The 17,886-nt window shown below is 33.9% G+C and overlaps 1 protein-coding gene across 5 annotated transcripts in view; it reads left to right on the top strand.

Annotated features, from left to right (window-relative positions):
• Positions 1-5,793, top strand: part of ANKRD60 (ankyrin repeat domain 60) — an 85,404-nt gene extending 79,611 nt beyond the window's left edge. For 4 of the 5 annotated variants that reach the window (XM_031951682.1, XM_031951679.1, XM_031951680.1 and 1 more), the window contains one exon: positions 1,127-1,777. In XM_031951682.1, coding sequence (XP_031807542.1) covers positions 1,127-1,398 — 272 coding nt within the window. In that variant the 3' untranslated portion in view covers positions 1,399-1,777. Of the gene's footprint in view, positions 1-1,126; positions 1,778-3,239; positions 3,382-5,355 lie in introns of those variants that run through there. The other variant, XM_031951681.1, reaches the window with a different exon arrangement.
• The last annotated feature ends 12,093 nt before the right edge of the window (positions 5,794-17,886 follow it).

The following is a 17,886-nucleotide window of genomic DNA, read 5'->3' as shown; positions in this document are numbered from 1 at the left end:
GAAGGGGTGAGTAAAATTACTGGTGACATCAGCATTATAAGAATCTATTTAAAATTTTTAACTCCTACAAATGAACAAAAAGAAATTCAAATGTGGGCCTAGTTTATATGCATTGTTTTAAAACATTAAATATTAAACATTAAATATTAATATTTATTGACTACACCATTCTCCCTGACACCACTTCCCCATACATACCTCAATATCTACTCTCATGCCTTCTACAGAAAAGACTCAAATCGAATAGAATTCTGTGTAATTGGTACTTTGTTCTTCTTGTTCAATTGTTCAGTCATGCTTGGCCATCCTCAGCAATGTGATCAACCAAATCATTTCCAATGGAGCAGTAATGAACTGATTCTTTTTGTACAGCAAAATAACGGTTTGGTCATGTATACTTATTGTGTATCTAATTTATATTTTAATACATTTAACATCTACTGGTCATCCTGCCATCTGGGGGAGGGGGTGGGGGAAAGAGGGGAAAAATTGGAACAAGAGGTTTGGCAATTGCCAATGCTGTAAAGTTACCCATATATACTGTAAATAAAAAGCTATTAAATAAAAAAAAATTGTTCAGTCATGTCCAACTCTGTCTAAGTCCATGGACCGTATTTGTCCATGGACTTTTCTTGGCAAAGATACTGATACTGTTTGCTATTTTCTTTTTCAGTGAATTAAGGCAAAAAGAGGTAAAGTGCCTTGCCCAATATCATATAGCAAGTAAATATCTGAGGCTGAATTTTAACAACTCAGCCCTTCCTAACTCCAGGCCCAGCACTATATCCACTGAGACACCAAGCTAGTTATCTTTTTGTTGTTTATTAAACCCCTATTAGGTGTGTCCACCTCACTGGAGGTAAGACTCCAAAGCAGCAGGCCTGTGACTTCTATGACTTGGCCCTGTCTGCAAGGAGCTCACAATTTTATTAAGAAACATATTTATTAGTGTTATAATTTTGCTAGTCTTAAAAGAAGACATTTTAAAAGAACTTGCGTACTTGTTTTGTCTTTCTGTTTTTCTAGAATGTATCACTGAATATGCTATTTTGCATCATGGGTAAAAAAAAGCCAAACAGAAACAAACAAAAATAAACTCTGCTGTATGACCTATTTATTTTTGTAGGTGCTAATTGTCTGGCCAAAACACCAGTTGGCAGAACTGCTCTTCATGTTGCTGCAGCCATGGGACATGTTAACTGTATAAATCTCCTTCTTGATTATGGAGCACCTCTCGCTGAGAAGGACTTAAAGGGAGAAACGCCAATAGAAATAGCACGCCGCTTGAAGCGTAAGCGGGCTGCCCAGACACTCTACCTGTATCACATCAAGTTGAAAAGAGCAAATCTTGGATTCTTCAAATCAAAACTTCATCATTTAATTTCACTACCCTTCTGAAAAGGGCAATTATAAAGTCTCAAGTCTCACTCTCAAAATTTTGAATGCCCGTGTTTACTTTAGGAAATTTAAAAAATTCAATCCAAGAAAGTGCCAATGAAAGAATTCCAGTTAAAGACAGTTATCATTAAAATAGACAGAACCTTAGAGGCCTTCTGCCTCTTTCCACACCTTCATTTTGCAGATGAGAAGATTGAGGCTGAAAATGTTTGAGACTTGCCCAAGATGATCCAGATATTAAGAAGCAATAGAGTGGGGAAAAAATCATGGATTCAGTCAGGAGACCTTGTTTTGAACCTCCGGCTTTACACTACTAATTTGACCATGGACAAGGCTATTTAAACTTTCTGGCCCTCAATTTTCTCATCTGTAAAGTGGTAATAAAATCCACTCTATCTACTATGGAAGGTTTTTTTTTTGGGGGGGGGGAGACAAAACACATCAGGATTAAAAATCAGGTTTCCTGACCCCTCACTTCAAGATTTCATCTAATATGACACTACTCTCTTAATTTGGTTCAAATACCAAATTAAAGGTAATTTGGCTATGCATGAGAATATCAGAAGCATGTTGATTGTAGCAGATGTTTTTATATTCTGTTTAGCTATAGAATTTCAGAGTTGGCATTTTATAGTCCAACTTCTCAAGCATATAACTGCACACAAATGACAAATAGTGTGTTGCCTTCATTATTTTTTGGTGCTGTTTCTATGGTCATCCTATATGGCTTGGGGGAAGGATATAATAAACACCTTTTTCCCTATGGACATCATTTAGTAAATGGAAGTACTGTATTAGTTATTTTGAACATTATTATTGCTATAACAGCTCCAAGAGAGGGTCTATTATTATGAGTCTATTTCTAGCATAACATCCTGGTCAGTAGACCTGCTAGTCACTAACAACTCATAAAACTGTGAAAATAGTTTCTCTTTTCTGCATTGGGATTATGTGATATTGATAAAAATTGGCCCATGTAGTAGAAACATATACATGTTTCTGTGAAAGGAGCCTCCCAAAAATATAGAATCATTACCTAGAGACTAGACCTGTGATTCCACTGATTTGGGGGACTCCCAACATGGGAAAACTCCATCAACCAATTCAGGTAAATATTTACATCCCGATAGTGTCAGTAATGTTTTGTTAAAGGTCAGATAGGCAGTAATATGCCAGAAGCAAAATTTAACCAAAGTTGTCCTGACTCTGAGGCCAGCTCTCTATCAGCTAAACTCTACTGCTCCTGCAGGATCATTGAAAAATAGGAATCAAACCCATTCTTTCAAGAACAAGTCTAGGGATCTGTCATTTTTGGCAGAATGTCAGTAGATGTAATTTAAGTTTGTCCTTGTGACAAAATATCTCCCAGGATACCTAACAGTGAATTGAGCCTAAGAACAAACTGTTATATAAATGGGAACCCATAAAACATACAATTCCTCAGTCAGTTTTGCTGATGCCAGGGGATCCAGGTATTTTATCTTCCAAAAGCTAGCTTTCTGGGGACATAGACTTTCTCTTTCACTTCTGAAATATTCCTGTAATAGTTTCCTGTAATATTCATCTTCTTTCCACTCCTTTCTAGAAGAACATGTCCACTTAGACATTTAAAAGAGACAAATTATTTTACTGCACTGCAAGAGTATCTTGGGGTATAAGTAGGTATAGTAAAAAGATCCTTATTCATTGCAGCATGACATAGATTTACACATAAATGATTGATATCCTCATTAATACTCCTTTTCAAATCTGCTCTCATTCCCCTAACCAAGAGAGCTGAGAGAAATAACCTTGCTCACAAGTTAGGAGTTGCAAGTAATATCCATCTGTCTTGGTCTCAGGTCCACCACTCCGCTTGATCTTATGGAGAAGAAGGGGTGCTGGTACACCTGCAAAACTGTAGAAGTCAAAGTGTGGAAGAGCCTGGAGTCCTTGGTGCTCCCGTGTGTTATAATGCATGGAACCGTAGATGTATATCATGAAGTAAGTAGAGTTATCATTTGCAACATCCCTCCAGCAGTGACTTTCTCTACCCTTTCTCCTTTCCTCTATAATACCTCCTGCAAAGTCATGCTCCATTGGCAGGGGCCTAATGTAAATGATCAACCTTGTTTATTCACACTTCCAACTTGCTCTCCTCTCTCTTGTCCTGTCCTGTAGCTTATATTCTCAAAGCCAAAAGGAGAAAATTAGTTAACCTTAAAAGAAATTAACTTCTGCTTGATGAAAGGTGACTATTTCCTAGGATTCCAAAATGGAAAGAGCCTTAAAATCTTGTTCAAACCCCTAGTTTTGTAGAATGAATTCCTGAGATGCTAAGTGACTTGCTTAAGATCAATTAAATAGAAATCCTAGGATTCAATCCAAGTTTTAGGATTCCAAATCCAATATTTTTCCATTATACTATATTCTCTACATCCCCATCAAAACAAAATTAGAATTTTTCCAAGAAACTAAGGTAAAGTACAAAGGGAACAAATGATTAGAAATAAAAGAGTTAACTGAGTCCTAATATCTGAGCCCGATTTTTTAAAATAGCCTTTTATTTACAAGTTATATGTATGGGTATTACAGCATTGACAATTGCCAAAACTTTTGTTCCAATTTTTCCCCTCCTTTCCCCCACCCCCTCCCCCAGATGGCAGGATGACCAGTAGATGTTAAATATATTAAAGTATAAATTAGATACACAATAAATATACATGATCGAACCGTTATTTTACTGTACAAAAAGAATCGGACTCTGAAATATTGTACAATTAGCCTGTGAAGGAAATCCAAAATGCAGGCAGACAAAAATATAGGGATTGGGAATTCAATGTAATGGTTCTTAGTCATCTCCCCGAGTTCTTTCGCTGGGTGTAGCTGGTTCAGTTCATTACTGCTCCAATGGAACTGGTTTGGTTCATCTCATTGCTGAGGATGGCCAGGTCCATCAGAATTGATCATCATATAATATTGTTGTTGAAGTATATAATGATCTCCTGGCCCTGCTCTGAACCCTATTTTAATGTCTAAACAAAAATTGGCCAGAAAAACTATATATTTTCTATTTTTTTCTTTTCTCCTTTCAGCCTTGGTGGATACTAAGGAATGATACTCAAACTAGATAGATTTTGGTTCGTTCCACTAGTGCAATCTTTAGTTCTTTTTTCCAGAAATAACAAAAAACAAAACCTAATCCTGAAACATTTTGATTATCCTACTTTCTCCTACTCCATGATTCCCAATCTTATTGATCTTTGGATGTGGACTCCTTAGTCGTGATTGCAAATTTGATGATTGCAAATATGCTTCTAAATTCCACAGCCACCCTGATTCTTCCAGGTTCTTCCTGTCCTTTAATTTGCCCCCCTAATATTATTATTAATATCAGACAATTTTACACTAATCTAACTAACAGCCTCTTCATGCTAGGACTCTGGGTCTTGAAAATCCTACATTTGTCCCTGCTTATCTCTGACCCTGTTCAATTTGTCTCAGTAATATTCACTCAAATTTCAAGGCTTGTCTCTATCCTTCCAGTAAGCTTGACTTTTTCATTCATTCTAAACTCATATAGAATTATAGAAGTGAATGAACTCCAAAAGATAATCTAGTCCAGTCTCCTTTTATGGAATGAAATAGGCCCAGAGATGTGAAATGACTACTAAAGCCATACCGCAAATTAGTGTATGTATAAGACATAATACCAGGCCCCACCACACTGTCATTGTATTGCTCTACTGTTATACTTTATGCTACAAACATTTTGTACACTTTAAATAATAAGATGACTTGAATATCAATGTACTTCAAAGGCCTAGAAAGCAAAATGAATTTCTAGAAAATATAGATATATGATCGTGTCTGAACTGTTGTTTGCTTTCATTTAAAAAAATTATTTCCCCCCTAAACCAGGACAGTGTGTTTATGAACATGGCAAAAACGACTTAAATTTTTATTTTTCTCTCTTAGATTTGGAAATATTTTTGACTGAAGAAGAAAATTCGATTAATTTGACAGAAGGAATGGACAGTACTACAATGCATTGTGGAATCCTGCATTCAATTATTGAATTTTCCAGCAGAGGGCACTGTAGGATCAGTCAATATTCAGATAAACACCGGTTTTTATAAGTGCATTTTAAAATGCTATTTATTGCCCTTTATGTAACATCTTAAACTTCAAAAGGTCTTCATAAGTTAAAGAACTTATTCTTGGGAGAAAATATGTATTCAATGGTGTCACTAATACTAATTGAAGTGTGTGTTTAAAAATGCTTTAAGGGTTACAAAATACTTTTCTTATAACCACTCTATGAGGTAGATAATACGATATTACTATCCCCATTTTATAGATGAGGAAACCAATACTAAGAGAAGTTAATTGAGGTGCCAAGGGTCATCAAGTTGGTGAGTTTGTAACACTATAGATATTTCGTTACAAGACTAAGGATTATTTTCTTCTTTACACTTTAAGGATGGTAACATTTTTTCCCCCAAATTTTAATGTTGCAATGTAAGTTGTTTTTTTTTTTTAACAAAGGATTTATATGTGAGTATAGGCATATTGTATGAACATAGAAATTTATGTTTTAAGTATAACATGGACATAAACATATACATTGAAAATAAGAGGTTTTATCCATTATATTTTTATTATTGAAGTGCTCCTATGAGGTATAAGGGCTGACAGAACAAGGATTCCTGCTTGAATAGCCTTCAAACTCAAAATTTAGATTACTAGGCCTTGTGACCTAAAAATGCTTTTCAGTTACTTGACCCTTATGAGATCTCCATTGGAACCCTTTTCTTTCCCTTACAATATAATCTATTAGGTTTGGTTAATTCAATTGTTTATAACTCAGTGCTTATGAGATCAACCCACTGAATCATAGTAGGAGCTCATTAGCTTTAATCTTCTTCCTACCTACATTTCTAGACCTGTCAGCCTTCTTGCAAATGTGTTTACTTGGAAATATGTGAGAGTGTGTAGGGATTAATGCAACCCATGCCATTATGAAAAAACTACATAATTTACAAGCTTTACTGAAAATGAGTCACTAGTACCAGAAAACATCTTTGGATATTAATAAAGGTATCTAATTAAGAGTATCTTCATTAGTTTACTGTAACATACATATATTCTTATTCTGTTTGAAATATATTATTGGCACCATCTAGGGGAGGGGGTGGGGAGGGAAGGAGGGGAAAAATTGGAACAAAAAGTTTGGCAATTGTCAATGCTGTAAAATTACCCATGCATGTAACTTGTAAATAAAAAGTTATTTAAAAAAAAAGAAATATATTATTGGCTACAAAAAGTGGTAGAATGAAAACTCTATTCTGATGAGGATTTTTTTTCCTGTCTTTCCAAATAATTCTGCCAAAGATCTTCTTTTTTGCTTAATTGAATTTTTTTTTGTCTTTTCCATTTATTCAGTAAATATTGTAAGATCTTTAAGGAAAATGAATATTGCTAGAATTCCAGTAGTTACATGACATGTCAAAGGCTTTCTCCTATGAAAAACATGTGACTTATAAAAGTACATATACATTTATGGAATAAATCCATACACAGAATATATAACATTTATACATATATGTATCCTCATACACATATAAGTATATGTAAATGTATACATAAGTATATATATTAATTGTATCCAAAGAGAAGTTCTGGTAGAACTTTGATCCAAGATCAATTTCTTTTAAAAGAGGATAAATTTTTTCTCTTTGCTTTAGCTATCATTAATATACTTCTTATGCTCAACTTAAAAATAATTACAAAAATGTGTAAATCAGTGACAACATTTATCAAAAACCTATTGTTCATTTATGTCCAACTCTTTCTGACCTCATTTCAGTTTTTTTTTTTGTTTTGTTTTGTTTTGGCAAAGATACTGGAATGGTTTGCTAATTTCCTTCTCCAGCTCAATTTACAAATGAGGAAACTTAGGGAAAACAGGGCTAAGGGACTTGCCCAGGGTCATGCAGCTAGTAAGGGTCTGAAGCAGAATTTGAACTCAAGAAGATGTTTTCTTGAGTTCAGGCCTGGTACTCTATCCACTGCACCACTTAGCTGCCAATGAGAGTGAATGTATTTAGTTAGCTTAAAAAGATAAGTTGGAAGCATAAAAAGAATAAGAAAAGTAACACTTGGGAAAAATAGGCTGGCAGAAAATACAGAATTAGTAATTTGACTGGGAATGTGAATGGAATGAATTTTCCCATAAAACAAAAGTGAATAGCAGACTGGATTAAAAGCCAGAATCCTACAATATGTTGTTTACAAGAAACATACTTGAAACAGAGAGATACATACAGAGTAAAAGTAAAAGGCTGGAGTAGAATCTATTATGCTTCAGCTAGAGTAAAAAAAAGGTAGGGATAGTGATCCTATTTTAGATCAAGCAAAAGCAAAAATAAATCTAAGAGAGAAAAGGAAGAAAATTACATCTTGCTAAAAAGTACCATAGATAATGAAGAAATATCAATACTAAACATATATGCACCAAGTGGTATATGGTATATCAGTCAAAATTCTTAGAGAAGAAGTTAAGTGATTTGGAAGAAGAAATAGACAGCAAAACTATACTAGTAAGGGATCTCGACCTCCCTCTTTCAGAACTTAGATAAATCTAACCAGAAAATAAGAAGTTAAAATGGTGAATAGAATTTTAGAGAAGTTAGAGATAATAGACCTTTAGATAAAATTGAATGGGGCTAGAAAGGAATGTGCTTTTTTTTTTTTTTAAATAATGCATAGCACCTACGCAAAAATTGACCATGTATTAGGGTATAAAAACCTCACAATCAAAGGCAGAAAGGCAGAAATAGTAAATCCATCATTTTCAGATCATGAAGCAAAAAAAAATTACATGTAAAAAAGGGCCATGGAAAAATAGACCAAAAAGTAATTGGAAGCTAAATAATCTAATCCTAAAGAATGAATGGGTCAAACAACAAATCATAAAAATAAATGATTTCATCCAAGAGAATAACAATAATGGAACAAATATGCCAAAACTTATGGAATGCAGCCAAAGTAGTTCTTAGGGGAAATTTTATGTCACTACATGCTTATATAAATAAGATAGAGAAAGAGAAGATCAATGAAATGGACATGCAACTAAAAAAGCCAAAAAAAGAACAGATTAAAAACCCCCAATTAAATCTGATTGCTTGCTGTCTGTGGGAGGAAGTGAAGGAGGGGGAAGGGAGGGATAAAGTTTAAAAACATGAGGTTTTGCAAAGGGGAATGCTGAAAGCTATCTTTACATGTATTTGGAAAAGTAAAAAGCTATTTTAAAAAAGAAGATAGGTTGAGATAGATTGTAAAGGATTTTAAATGCCAAACAAGAGTTTGTATGTTAATCAAAAGGCAATAGGGAGTTACTGAGGCTTATCAAGCCAAGGAATGGCATTACTAAGATTTGTACTTTAGCAATGATGATTTGACAGCTAGAAGATGATTTGGAAAGAGATAGACTAGATGATGGGATCCCAAAGAAGAGGATATGAAATAGTCTGGGTGGAAGGTAATGACAGCTTGAAAAAGGGTATTTATCTATGAGTAAAAGAAAAAGAGAATTGAATCAAGAAATGTTGAGATGGTAGAATTAATAAAAAACTTGATAATTGACTATGGGAGATCAAAGTGATTGAATAGTAGATAACTCTTAGATTGCAAGCTTGGGTACTTAGAAGAATAATTATACCTTTGACATAGAGGAGTTAGGAGAAGAGGGATGTGTTTAAACATCAATTAGTTCTGACATGAGTTTGTAATGCTTATGGGACATCCAAATATATAAATATCAAACAGGGATTTAGAGATTTGGGACTGAAACTCAAGAGAGAGAGAGATGATCAAAATTGGATATGTAGATTTGGGAGTAATCTGCATAGAGATGGTAATTTAATCCCTGAGAGCTGCTAAAATGAACATGAGAGCAAATATAATAATATGTACTTCACAAAACAGCATTCACCTTTGAAGGAATGAAATTGTAATTATTATGGAAAATTTCACCTTCACCTCAGATAGGAAAACAGAGAAGTAATATCAGAAAGGAAGTGATGTTCTTTAGCAGAATACTTTTCAGAAAACTTAAAAGTATCATAGATCATAACTGAAAAGCATGAAGACACATGGACTCTACCCATTTCCACTTATTCGAGTTTGTTCCATCTTTGTAAAACTTTTCCTTGGGTAAATAGCCATTAAAAAGAGTCCCCCTGTTTTTTTTTTTAAACATCTTTTTTTTTGTATACTTTTTAAGCTTATTTTTAAATTTGCCACAGAAAACACACTTAAGTAAATAATGATATAGAAGGGACATATCTGAATGTACATCTCGAGAGCCTGTGCTCTCATGGGTCAAATGTAAAAAGGAAGTCTTCCTTGCCATAGAAAAGATGTAAGCTATAAAAGCAGTCTCAAGATTTGAACAATTGAAGCAATGGTAAAGCTAGCAAAAAGTGCCTCTTGAAATATAATGAAAATCAAGTGGTCATTTTTCTTCTCTACTTGTCAGGAAATTTAAAGAGGATAAGATTCTATTGAATTTCTGTCAGATGGAAATTAGAGTGACAACCTTATCCTCCTTATTGAGTACCAGACATCAATGACTCATTCATTGACACTGGAAGATAAATCTTTTGAGCAAAACCTTTTTTTTTCTTTCCCTAAATCCTTGGGTTGCAGATAGAGGGAACTTTCTAGTATCTTGTTTTTGTCCAAATTCAGATAGAAGGGACTAGTTCTGATTCTGGCTTTACTGCAAAAACATAATTTATATAGTGATGGATCTTTTCCCACTAAGTGGGAATATGGTGGTGAATGGGAAGTGGGAAGTAGCAAAAACTTTAGCTTGCAGCTTTCAGATCCTTGTAAAAGCTTTCTTTCCTAATGCAATCCTAAAGTCAACTATGTTAACAGTCTAAAAGAAGCAGACACATCTTTGTGAATGTAGTAAACACAATGAGTACCTAAGAGTAGGATGAAAAACTAAATCTTGGCCCACCATTCCTACTTGCTCTCACCTAGGATGCAACCTGTATATTCCACAGGATGGTGCAGTAGTTGAATCTCAGATCACTTCATGAGTATTTATATGCATAAATCAGGTGCCTCTCTCTGTTGAATCCCTGTAAGTATTGATTGAATTTGTTCCTGATAATAAACTGGAAGAATAAATCTGTTGTGAAAAATTAAGGCAGATACAGAATATGTTGCTTATAGAAAACATTTAAATTTAATGCATTGACCATGAAAGGAGAATAGTTTCACAACTGCACAAGTTTGCTGATGAGATGAAATAGGGAGAGAGCAGCAACTACAGAGGAACAGAACAAACACATTCAAAATGATTTGGATAGAACAGGATTATGGGCTGATAAGTGACTTATGCAGTTCATTGCAGAGCAGTGTAAGATAATGAGGTTGGGGACTGCAAGTAATCAAAGTCTATGGCCAAAAAGAGAACTTCACAGAATACAGATAAGATCTTGATATGAAGTAGAAGTAATGAACACTTACAGATTTAAGGAATACAGACCTCCAAATGAAAATTTTCCTCTGAAGATAACTTACTAAATCAACAAATCTGAAGGTATTATAAGACACCTACTACATTTTCAGATTTGTGCTATACACTGTGTTGGGAATATACAGAGAAGTATAAGACAAGCCTTAGCTTTCAATATATCTGGGTAGGGAAGACATGAAATAATAACAGGAAACAGTACAAGGTAGGCAGTTTGTATGCATAAACGGTGGACAACAGCTGTTAAGTATGGGTACAATTCAAAAAAGAGGGAAATTGAAGGCTGATATAAAACTTCCTGTGAGAAGTAGAACTTCATCTGGTCTTTGGAAGGATAAGTAGAATTTAAATCAACGTAGTAGAGAAAGAAAAGTTTTTCAGGTGAAGGAAATAATAATATGAACAAAGGCCAAAAGGTTGAAATGAACAATGACAGGTTTCTGGGATAATGTGAAAAGGGGCTCTATCTGATAGCCAATTTTAAGCTATTCACTTACCAGGAAAAAAACAAGTCATATCTAGATTAAAAAAAAAAAACCCTCTCCTTCACAAATATGACTCATTTTGTGGTTTTGGTGTACTTGAACAGTGGAAAGAGAACCAGTTGGCCAGTCAGACCTGGGCTCTAGTCCCAACAATGCCACTCCAGTTTTGTGACTGGAGCAAGTTAACATACCTTCTCTTAGCTACAGTTTTCTTTTTTTCTTTCTTTTTCCAAAGCCTGCTTATAATTCATATTTTTCAGTCATTTTTCCATTTAAGAAATTTGCTATGGAGAGAAACATGAATATAGGTAAGCACTAAAACATCCAAAAATTGATATAAAATTGATCTTTTATAACCTTAACATGAAAGATAATGACTTTATTTCAAGGACTTTGGCATGACTGTCTGATCTGAAAGCCTGTTGAAAGAATGAAGGAATGCTCAAAATTCTTGTTTAGAGTTCCATTCCATTCAGTCCTTTTTTGTTGGTTTTAATTTTTAAGTTTGATATCTTTTGTTCCCAATTACCTTCATTTTGGAATATTTCCCTTTTTTCTCTTCTAGCCAATTAATCAACCAGCCAATAAATAAACATTTATTAAATGTCTACTATTTACCAAGAACTATACTAAGTGTTGGGAAAAAAGGAAACAATCTCTACTTGTGAATATATAGAATAAATATGAAGGTACATATAAAACTAAGCAGTTATATAGTAGGTAATTTTTAGGGAGACCCTAGCAGTTGGAAAGATAAGGTAAGGCTTTATAAAGCAGATAGTTCTTGAGCTTCTTCTTAAAGAAAAGGAGAAGGTAAAGTAAGGAAGATAAGAAGTATGGAGACTGGAGGAGGAATGTGTGTGAAGGATATATGGAAGGTAATTTTGACTAGAAGTGACCCATTCCTTATATCAAATAATCAAAAAAGAGTAAGGGGGAAATTTGGGAAAGGTTGACCAACACATCAATTAGAGGTGATATTATACACAGTATTTTGTCTCTGCAAATTGAGGGACACACATTGTCTAACCTTTTCTGTAGGGACAAACTGGCTCAAAATAACAAAGCATACAATTTTCTAATATTTTCTTCATTCTTGAGAGGCGATCTAAGGAGTTTTTAACTTTTTTATATAATGGACTCTGGTCAGTCTAGAAAAGCCAATGGGCAGCTAGTTGACAAATTCTTCCTGAGTTCAAGTTTGCCCTCAGACACTTCTTAGCTGTGTATGCCCCTGGGGAAGTCACTTAAAGTTGTTTGTTTCAGGAGAAACAAACAGAAAAGAAGGAAATGGCAAACCATTCTAGTTATCTTGCTGAGAAAAAAACCAAAATGAGTACAGGAAGAGTCAGATGAGACTGAATGACAACAAAGCCTATGGACTCTTCCTCAGAATAATTTTTTAAATGCATAAAATAAAATACATAGTGTTGTGAAGGAAACCAATCATTTTTAAATATGTGGGAGGTTTTTTTTTTAAGCTTTTAACTTTACTGACTTTCTTTGTATCCCTAAGCACAGTGTCTAGAATATATTGATAAAGACTTGTTTTACTCCCAATTTTTTTTTTGGTGTTGTTGAACAGATCCAGGATTTCACCATCTATAATTGATTTATAACCTAAAAGCAGGGGAGGTAGGGATGATATCTAATTCTTTGTCCTGTGTTCAGTAGTTGATCAAAAAGAAGTCAACACAAATGATCAGAGCAATTAGAGAATGTAACCATAATCTAGTCCCTACTGCAGTTTTTATCAATAATCTTTATAAAATTCCTTACCTGGCCTATATTTAGAAAATGTCTTGTTGCTCGCCTATAAAGGAGGTGTACAGAAATTAAGATCAAACATTATAAGCACCATATAATATCGGGGTTTTTTTTAGTTAGGAAAAAGGGAGAGAGCCTCAACTGAGGTTTGGGTTTTAAGGTGAACTGTGTGTGTTTTTTAATAATATAAGGATTTGTGGAGTATGGTATAAATTGTCCATCTTCCTGGCCCCTAATGCTCCTCTATTCCTATGTTCATGTACTTTGCAGTAAATAAAATAAATTCAAGTTATAAATACTGTATTTGAATGAGCTTTACTCAGCTTTTTATCAGTAAGCTGCAGTACTTGCTGTAGCAGCATTTTCCTTATGAGTTTTTGGAATGGTAGGCAGGGATGGCAGGATCTTTTCCTTTTAAGTTGGTTAAGTTATGAATTATGCATGTATTGTTGTATTGTAGTGATAAAGAACATAATTTTTTTGAAAGGTGAAGAATTGGAAAAGCCCAGGAATTGCCAGCATGACTTTATTTTTTGATTTCACAATGTACTATCCTGTGTGGTGCCAACAGCCATGGTAATAAATAAAGTAAAATCTGACTTTGCATTTTATTATTTTCCATTTATATCTTGCAAAGTGCTTTATGCTCATTATTATTAGTTATGCCCCACAAAAACTCTGCAAGAAAAGTTGTGTTAGTGTCTTCATTTTCTGGATCAAAAACTGAGTAGAAGTCATAATAATTTGTCCAGTGCTATTCTTTAATTGCAAACTATGGTCCTCAAAAAGAGGCTTTAACTCTTTTTAGGCTACCAAGAAGTTATTTAATAAGTTACTGTTAATGGACTGAGTATCACTTAGAGACTAGGACTACAATTAAGCTGCCACTGTGGGGTGGTGAATTGGGAGACAGACAAGTTAATAATAGTAAAATGAAGACTGATATGTTAAGCCTTGCTGAGCTGAACAGAGGTATTTGTACTTAAGTAATTTACCTGCGTGTTTATAATGTTTGCCCCATGATCTCCTTCCATTGTAGTGAAGTACATTTTCACTCCAAATGTGATGACTCAATATGGGAACTTGAGAAATTATTACATCATTGTTGGGGCCAAGAATACAGTCCCAAAGTTATAGTGCAAAGTTGAAAAGCCCCTCTTTTCCTTGGTGCTAATAAATCTAAATTGGACGTGAGGGCAATCTTAGGGTGCTCTGGGCATTTCATTATAGGACATTGGATTGTTATTTGGGAAAATGAAAGAAGATCCTGTGGTCTCAATTGCTAATATTTGTCCCGTTTGTCTTTAAATGTAAACATCATATACTGTTCTCTTTTATGCAATTTTCTTTTCTTCTTAAATCCCAGCTGCAGAACATTTCAACTTTCACTTTCTCAGATGGTGAATTCCAAAGACCAGCACATCCTGTGAAAAGTATTTCTCTGTATCTATTTTATGTAAAAGGGATGAATGTTTTAGGGATGATTTCTAGACCATTTTGCGAAAATCAAGGCAGAGAGTCAAAACTCCAACTTCTCAATAGGGTAGAGAAGACCATTTCTGTCTTACTGTGAGACCAACAACATATCCTGTTCTGAGGATTGAGAACAAATTAAAACTAAATTAATCAACCGCTCTATATTTTAGGTGGCTTAGTAAGACATTATTTATTAGCTTTTATAGCATTAAGGAAGATGTTTTTCTTTTTCTTTTTCCTTTGAGGGAGGAAATAGAGATACCCATAAAGATAGAAAAATAAGAAGTATAAGAATCATTCCAAAGAGTAAGAGGTTAAGCATTCAGAAAAAAATACCCAGTAGATTGATAATCTGTATTAGAAATCTATATTAGATAATCATAAAAGTAAAAAAAAAACTAAAAAACCTTTTTTTTTCTTTATTGTCTAAGTTTGGAAATTTTTAGTCTACTGGGTAGATTTTGTCCTCCAATGCCAAGTAATAGTTTCTTGTGTTAGATGAAACCAGAAAAGGTTTTTTTTTTTCTTAAGAAAAAGAAGGAAATAGTTTCACAATTTTATATAACAATTTATATATCTGGAATTGAGCTTTTTAATTTGTTTCACTGATTTCACATTAGGGGGGCATTTTCAACTTATATAAGGTAAGTTGCTACTATACAATCACCAAAAATAGGAGCAAAATTTTGAGAATGGGAAGTTAGTACCTGCTACTATTGACCATAGGAAAGGTACCTTTTTCTCCTCTATGAGGAAGGCATTTGCAGTTAGCACATGAGAGCTGGAAGAGCTTTTTTGCCTGCTATTAAGGGCTAGCTTGTCTAATTGTCTTTGAAAGAGAGAGAGTGTGACCTAGAAAAATAATGAGAATAAAAGGTCAAGAATATCAAGGGCATCAATGATAAAAAAAATTATGAAGGAAGGTAGTCTAACAGTAACAGATCTCAAACAGCAATATAAAGTGTGGTAATCATCAAACAACCTGTTATTGCTAAGAAAGAGAGCGTTGAATCAGTGGAATAGATTAGTGCAGTAAAATGACTATGGTAATCCAGTGTTTGATAAATAATAAAGATTCAAATAAGAACTAAATAATTTCTAGGAAAATTGAAAAGCAGTTTGGCAGAAACTATGTATAGACTAACACATCAACATTGTATGACAAAAGGTCAAAGTGGTAATATAAACAAATTTGAGGATCATGGAATATTTTACCTGTAAGATCTATGAATAAAGAAAGAATTTGTGACCAAATAAGCTATAAAAGACTTGTACCAGATATAAAATGGGTAATTCTGTTTAAAAAAGTTCTGCATAGATAAAAACAAATGCAGCCAAGAATAGAAGAAAAGCAGAAAAGTGGGGGAAATTTTTTATGGTAAGTTTCTCTGACAAAGGTCTCATTCTCAAAAATGTAGAGAATTGATGATGGTCAAAATACTTTCCACACAAATAAAGTCATATCTAAACAACTGGAAAAATATCAAAAGCTCTTGGATAGGTCAAGAAAAGATAATAAAGATGACAATAGTACCTAAACTAATCTATTTATTTAGTGCTATACTATCAATCAAACTCCCAAGAAACTATTTTACTGATCTAGAAAAAAAAATAACAGAATTCATCTGGAAGAACAAAAGGTCAAGAATTTCAAGAGAATTAATGAAAAAATGCTAATGAAGGTGGCCTAGCTGTATCAGACCTAAAACTATTCCACTGATTGACTATTCCATTTTTTAGCCAGTATCAAATGGTATTGATGACTGCTTTATAATATAGTTTTAGGTCTGGTGAATAAATTTCAATGGCTATTTTACCTTCTGATTCCATGATACCAGGGCAGTTCTCTTTGATGATTTCTTAGGCTTTTTTTTCCTCATGGTTTTCAGGAATTCCAATAATTCTTAGATTGTCTCTCCTGGATCTATTTTCCAGATCAGTTATTTTCCCAAATAGGTTTCCCAAATACATTTTCTTCTATTTTTTCATTTTTTTTTATTTGCTTGACTGATTCTTGATGTCTCATTGAGTCATTCATTTCCATTTGTTCAGTTCTGATTTTTAGTGAATTGTTTTCTTCATTTTTTAAAGTTATTTTTGTATTTGTAGAATTGAATTTTTAAATGAATTGTTTTGTTCTATGGATTTTTTTTCCATTTCACAAATTCTGTTTTTTAAAGATTTATTTTCTTTTTCAATTTCACAAATTCTGTTTTTCAGGGAATTTTTTCTTTTTGTCAACTCTATTTTTTAAGGAGTTATATGCTTTTCCCATTTCACTAAGTCTATTTGTAATGAATTTTTTTTTTCAAATATTTTCTGTGTTTCCTTTTCCAAATCCTCTTGTAAAGTTCTCATTTCTTTCCCCCATTTTTCCCATCTATCTTTTAAGATCTTTTATAATTTATTGTAGGAGGAAAGCCTTGTATGATGGAGACCAATTTATATCACTCTTTGGGGCTTCATCTGGAAATGATCTGCTTTTATTTTCCTCAAGATTTGAAATCTGTTCTTCTCTTTCACCATAAAAACTATCTATGATCAGAGTTCTTTTTGCTTTTTAACTCCTTTTTTTTAAAGTTGAGATCTGCTTTTAAGGTAAGGGACATTATGCAAGCTTCCTCTACAAAGCATCAGGGCTACACTGAGTTAGTGCTGACTCAATCCTGCTGGTGAGTGGGCATGGCCAGGTCTTATGGAATTTTGGCGTTTTGGGGTTCACCATTTACCTTTTGTATTTGTGTTGAGTATTTTATATCTGTTGATCTACTGATTTGCATCCAGGGCAGAGTAGCCAACACTTCTGTTGATTCCTCCCTGTAGATTCTCTGGTCTGCATCGTCCTGGTATGTGTTGTCTGCCTTGGTGTCTGTGCTTGGCCTGCTTGTGCTTGGCCCATCTCCCTCCATGCCTGATTGAAACAGACCTTTTCTGGAGAGCTTCAAAATCATCTTCTGCTGGTATTGTTATACTCCCAATATTTGTGGATTCTACCAGTCCAGAACTAATTCAAAGGCTGGATTTGGTAATTAGTCTGAGGGTCATGGGAGAAGATCAGATAGAAGCATACATCCTCTCTGCCATCTTGGCTCTGCTGAAATCCTTTTTTAAAAAGGTGAATTATTGTCATTTTATTTATCACACCTAAGACTATATTGATTACTTGGCTGTAATTGATCAATTTAGAACTGGAAGCAAGGACCTTGGAAGAAGCTATCTGGTGAAACT

Source organism: Sarcophilus harrisii, chromosome 2 (genome assembly GCF_902635505.1).
Source record: "Sarcophilus harrisii chromosome 2, mSarHar1.11, whole genome shotgun sequence".
Classification (NCBI taxonomy): Eukaryota; Metazoa; Chordata; class Mammalia; order Dasyuromorphia; family Dasyuridae; genus Sarcophilus; species Sarcophilus harrisii.
The sequence above is the reverse complement of the archived record's forward strand: the minus strand, read 5'-3'. Positions and strand labels throughout refer to the sequence as shown.